This window comes from Mixophyes fleayi, chromosome 12, assembly GCF_038048845.1.
Source record: "Mixophyes fleayi isolate aMixFle1 chromosome 12, aMixFle1.hap1, whole genome shotgun sequence".
In the NCBI taxonomy this organism is placed as follows: domain Eukaryota; kingdom Metazoa; phylum Chordata; class Amphibia; order Anura; family Limnodynastidae; genus Mixophyes; species Mixophyes fleayi.
This window is the reverse complement of record NC_134413.1, coordinates 84,457,238-84,462,911: the sequence shown is the minus strand read 5'-3', so window position 1 is coordinate 84,462,911 and position 5,674 is coordinate 84,457,238. Positions and strand designations below refer to the sequence as shown.

The 5,674-nt window shown below is 52.7% G+C and overlaps 1 protein-coding gene across 1 annotated transcript; it reads left to right on the top strand.

Annotated features, from left to right (window-relative positions):
* Window positions 1-742: 742 nt before the first annotated feature.
* Window positions 743-4,347, top strand: KRTCAP2 (keratinocyte associated protein 2). The gene is made up of 5 exons (XM_075192609.1): window positions 743-897; window positions 2,196-2,350; window positions 2,734-2,797; window positions 4,012-4,078; window positions 4,163-4,347. The coding sequence occupies exons 1-5, from the start codon at window positions 894-896 to the stop codon at window positions 4,281-4,283; spliced, it is 411 nt and encodes a 136-aa protein (XP_075048710.1). The 5' UTR covers window positions 743-893; the 3' UTR covers window positions 4,284-4,347.
* The last annotated feature ends 1,327 nt before the right edge of the window (window positions 4,348-5,674 follow it).

Below are 5,674 nucleotides of genomic sequence, written 5' to 3'. Positions count from 1 at the left end.
TGTCTGATGTCTCCAGCAGGTGGCGATGTTCCCTCTCCTGTCTCCGCCTTGTCTGATGTCTCCAGCAGGTGGCGCTGTTCCCTCTCCTGTCTCCGCCTTGTCTGATGTCTCCAGCAGGTGGCGCTGTTCCCTCTCCTGTCTCTGCTTTGTCTGATGACTCCAGCAGGTGGCGCTGTTCCCTCTCATGTCTCTGCTTTGTGTGATGTCTCCAGCAGGTGGCGATGTTCCCTCTCCTGTCTCTGCTTTGTCTGATGACTCCAGCAGGTGGCGCTGTTCCCTCTCATGTCTCTGCTTTGTGTGATGTCTCCAGCAGGTGGCGCTGTTCCCTCTCCTGTCTCCGCTTTGTCTGATGTCTCCAGCAGGTGGCGCTGTTCCCTCTCCTGTCTCCGCTTTGTCTGATGTCTCCAGCAGGTGGCGCTGTTCCCTCTCATGTCTCTGCTTTGTGTGATGTCTCCAGCAGGTGGCGATGTTCCCTCTCCTGTCTCTGCTTTGTCTGATGACTCCAGCAGGTGGCGCTGTTCCCTCTCATGTCTCTGCTTTGTGTGATGTCTCCAGCAGGTGGCGCTGTTCCCTCTCCTGTCTCTGCTTTGTCTGATGTCTCCAGCAGGTGGCGCTGTTCCCTCTCCTGTCTCTGCTTTGTGTGATGTCTCCAGCAGGTGGCGCTGTTCCCTCTCCTGTCTCTGCTTTGTGTGATGTCTCCAGCAGGTGGCGCTGTTCCCTCTCCTGTCTCTGCTTTGTGTGATGTCACCAGCAGGTGGCGCTGTTCCCTCTCCTGTCTCCGCTCTATCCCGGCTCCTGACTTCTATGACCGCGCGGTGACTCCTCCCCCTGCCAGGTGGCTTTTCACCCGTAGGCGCTAGGTGACACCCGGTTCCTGACAGGCGGCAGCAGAGATGGGTGAGACCCTCGGTGTGCGGGGGTTATGGGGTGAACAGGGGGTGGTGAGGGCCGGGAGGTTATATGGGGGAGGGGTGATAGTAGTGACGTGTCCTAATATATATATATAATATACTGTATAGTGAGGTGTACACTGAGTATATATATAATATACTGTATAGTGAGGTGCACACTGAGTATATATATAATATACTGTATAGTGAGGTGCACACTGTGTGTATATAATATATATATTACAGCCTCGGGGTTCCTGCAGACACTGTGGTATAATTATACAGGATATATATAATATATTTACCAATCACTGACACTACAGGCCGGTGCCTTAGAGATGTCCCTATAAATGTTCTATATATTGTCCCTGTTTTTTCAATATAGGGACAGTATTGGATACAATTACATGTACATATGAGCTGGGCGGCCCCATCCCCCCCCCCCCCCAGCTCTGTCTATATACACCGTGTACATGGAATGAGGTTCAGGGTGTTGGGGATACTGTTCTCAGGGCACTATAGGGAATAAGGATATATTTATACATGTAGCGTGTCTGTCCCGGGCTGCGTGTACGTGTAACGTGTCTGTCCCTGGCTGCGTGTACATGTAGCGTGTCTGTCCCTGGCTGCGTGTACGTGTAGCGTGTCTGTCCCTGGCTGCGTGTACGTGTAGCGTGTCTGTCCCTGGCTGCGTGTACGTGTAGCGTGTCTGTCCCTGGCTGCGTGTACATGTAGCGTGTCTGTCCCTGGCTGCGTGTACGTGTAGCGTGTCTGTCCCTGGCTGCGTGTACGTGTAGCGTGTCTGTCCCTGGCTGCGTGTACGTGTAGCGTGTCTGTCCCTGGCTGCGTGTACGTGTAGCGTGTCTGTCCCTGGCTGCGTGTACGTGTAGCGTGTCTGTCCCTGGCTGCGTGTACGTGTAGCGTGTCTGTCCCTGGCTGCGTGTACGTGTAGCGTGTCTGTCCCGGGCTGCGTGTACGTGTAGCGTGTCTGTCCCGGGCTGCGTGTACGTGTAGCGTGTCTGTCCCTGGCTGCGTGTACGTGTAGCGTGTCTGTCCCTGGCTGCGTGTACGTGTAGCGTGTCTGTCCCTGGCTGCGTGTACGTGTAACGTGTCTGTCCCGGGCTGCGTGTACGTGTAGCGTGTCTGTCCCTGGCTGCGTGTACGTGTAGCGTGTCTGTCCCGGGCTGCGTGTACGTGTAGCGTGTCTGTCCCGGGCTGCGTGTACGTGTAGCGGGGCTGTGTGTATCCCTGCATGTGTACATGTATGTAGTCATACTAACAGATCGGTCTGTGTCCCCCCTACAGCTGTCAGCACTAAGATTTCCCTGGCTCTCTCCTCCCTGGTCTGTCTGCTGCTGTTTGCCGGGATGCAGATGTACAGCCGGCACCTGGCCTCCTCTGAGTGGTTGACCATCCTGGGCGGCCTCCTGGGATCCGGCATCTTCCTCTTCTCCGTCACTGTATCCTTGTCACGCTAGGGTCATGTATGTGGTCTGACCGATGTATGTACCGCTGTAGGGGGAGGGGTCTGTTATATAAAGTCTAGATTATAATAATATGCTGTGGTCTTAGTTACACACGTTGGCAGATGTAGGATAGTCACCTGTCTGCTGTTAGGATGGTCCTAACCCTAAACCGTGATAACTTACCAGGATGTAGCTGGAAGCATCCACTAAGGAGGCACTACAAGGACCAGCACTCCCTGCAGGTACTGAACAGAAGACCTACATATATCAGACTGCATGCTTGTAGCGTGTTACAGACTCACATGCTGATGCTTGGTTCGGTACTGGTGTTATGTACATATCTCAGTACATACGTGTTTCCTTAGCTGTGACCACAGGCCATGAATAACCTGGAGAACATTGTGTTTGGTAAAGGCTTCCAGGCCAAGGTGTTTCCTGAGGGTGAGTATAACCTCTGTATGGTGTTGTATTGGGGCAGATGGGGTATAGGGGGTCCGGGGTCTGCAGTGTCAGAAGCTGGAGGCTCTTGTCGGGGGTCCGGGGGTCTGCAGTGTCAGAAGCTGGGGGCTCTTGTTGGGGGTCCAAGGTCTGCAGTGTCAGAAGCTGGAGGCTCTTGTTGGGGGTCCGAGGTCTGCAGTGTCAGAAGCTGGAGGCTCTTGTTGGGGGTCCGGGGTCTGCAGTGTCAGAAGCTGGGGGCTCTTGTTGGGGGGTCCGAGGTCTGCAGTGTCAGAAGCTGGAGGCTCTTGTTGGGGGTCCGAGGTCTGCAGTGTCAGAAGCTGGAGGCTCTTGTTGGGGGTCCGGGGTCTGCAGTGTCAGAAGCTGGAGGCTCTTGTTGGGGGTCCGAGGTCTGCAGTGTCAGAAGCTGGGGGCTCTTGTGGGGGGTCCGAGGTCTGCAGTGTTAGAAGCTGGGGGCTCTTGTCGGGGGTCCGAGGTCTGCTGTGTTAGAAGCTGGGGGCTCTTGTCGGGGGTCCGGGGTCTGCAGTGTCAGAAGCTGGAGGCTCTTGTTAGGGGTCCGGGGTCTGCAGTGTCAGAAGCTGGGGGCTCTTGTTGGGGGTCCGAGGTCTGCAGTGTCAGAAGCTGGAGGCTCTTGTTGGGGGTCCGAGGTCTGCAGTGTCAGAAGCTGGAGGCTCTTGTTGGGGGTCCGGGGTCTGCAGTGTCAGAAGCTGGAGGCTCTTGTTGGGGGTCCGAGGTCTGCAGTGTCAGAAGCTGGAGGCTCTTGTTGGGGGTCCGAGGTCTGCAGTGTCAGAAGCTGGGGGCTCTTGTGGGGGGTCCGAGGTCTGCAGTGTTAGAAGCTGGGGGCTCTTGTCGGGGGTCCGAGGTCTGCTGTGTTAGAAGCTGGGGGCTCTTGTCGGGGGTCCGGGGTCTGCAGTGTCAGAAGCTGGAGGCTCTTGTTGGGGGTCCGAGGTCTGCAGTGTCAGAAGCTGGAGCCTCTTGTCGGGGGTCCGAGGTCTGCAGTGTCAGAAGCTGGGGGCTCTTGTGGGGGGTCCGAGGTCTGCAGTGTTAGAAGCTGGGGGCTCTTGTCGGGGGTCCGGGGTCTGCAATGTCAGAAGCTGGGGGCTCTTGTCCGGGGTCTGCAGGGGGCTCTTGGGATATACATCCTGTTACTCTTAGTGATGGAGGATGATATCCACCCGCTGTATAATTTTGTCTTGCAGTCCTCCTCTGCCTGTCCCTGGCTCTCTTCGCTTCAGGGTTGGTCCATAGAGTTTGTGTCACCACCTGGTGAGTATTGGGGATGAGGGGACGGGTTTTGTAGGTGCACATTGGGTGGAGTGATATAATATAATGTGTGTGTTCCTCCCCCAGCTTGATCTTCTCCCTGGTGGATCTGTACTACATCAACAAGATCTCCTCCGGGCTGTACCAGGCCGTCTCCTCCGTTGTGCCCCAAGGGAAGGTGGTCGGGAAGAGCAAGAAAAGGAGCTGATGCCTCCCAAACCCCCCCCCAAATTCCACCAGCTCATCCGGAAATAAAGTGCCGTCTCTTTGTACAGCTTTGTGTGGGTGCAGTTATTCCGTCCTCCGGGGGTGTTGACCCTGTACAGCTGCTGCATGACATCAGTTTTGTTAAAACAGTTGGTTGTTCACCGCACATGGCCATATATCTTTGGATGTGCTTCTCACGCCCTCAGTTACTGACTTTTATGAATAAAAAGAAAACAACTATTAGAAGTAAAGTATCAGTCGTTCCCTTCTCTGTGTTATATCCTGGACCTGTTTGCTCATCTCGCTGATTATTAGACCAGCGCGGCTGAGTCTGTAGATTGCGTCATTATGTACAGCTCTGCCCACTGCCAGGAAGAATCATGGCTGCCCCCAGCGTATGCCATTATAAGTGATATAAATACCGGTATAGGGAGAATATCCCGTTGTGGAGGGAGCAGGTTACATGTTGGGCCCTGGATGGAGGGCGGACGCTCAGTCTCTTCTCTGCCCCGGTACAGAGGTGAATTTAACGACTGATTACGTTTGCAGGTGTCACTGATGAGTTTGGATTGTAGCCCGGAGACTAATGAGCCTCCGGAGACACAAGCAGCGATCTGGCCTTATCCTCAGAACATCAGTAAATATTAGTAATATTTATATAGCGCCAACAGATTCTGTCGCACTTTACAGTTTAAAAGAAACGGTAATAAAACAATAGCGGGTAACAGAGGCAGACAAAGCGGTAAGAAGGCGCAGATCATGGTTCTATAGGATTATGACGTTACATAAAGGTCAGGGTGTAATGGGAGACGATGGGGATTGTTAGTCTGGGGGTCAGAGGGTTGTTCCAGTATAGAAGGAGAATAAAGTTGAAATTTATGAGAAATATGTGGAAATTGGGTAGAACAACCTGGGTGGGCCGTGGTCCGATGACGGCCCTGAGGACTGGACCACTGATCCTGGTGTAGGGTGGAGATGTTCCTCAATGTGACCATCCTGGGCCGATATCACACAAGACCACCACTATTCAATATATATATATATGGTAGGCGCTCATTGATTAACTTTGGATCTTTATATTAGTAATATTTTTGCTATAGGACTGAGGGATTTTTGGGGGTTATTCAGGATGACTGGTGCGAATTTCCTCAATTATACACAGGATAACTTATTACAACTTTGAGGGGATTTGTTGCAATTTCACCCTATAGTGCGCTCTATATGTAAAACACCGATGTTATTATGCTTTATTAGCCAAGATCCTGGTGTAAATATTTCTAAAAGGTTTAAATATGAAAATGCTGACAAATATTACCAAGATATTTAATTTACAATCAATGGGACACAATTGTATTAATGGATGAATAAAATCCTTGAACATAGAGACTTTTA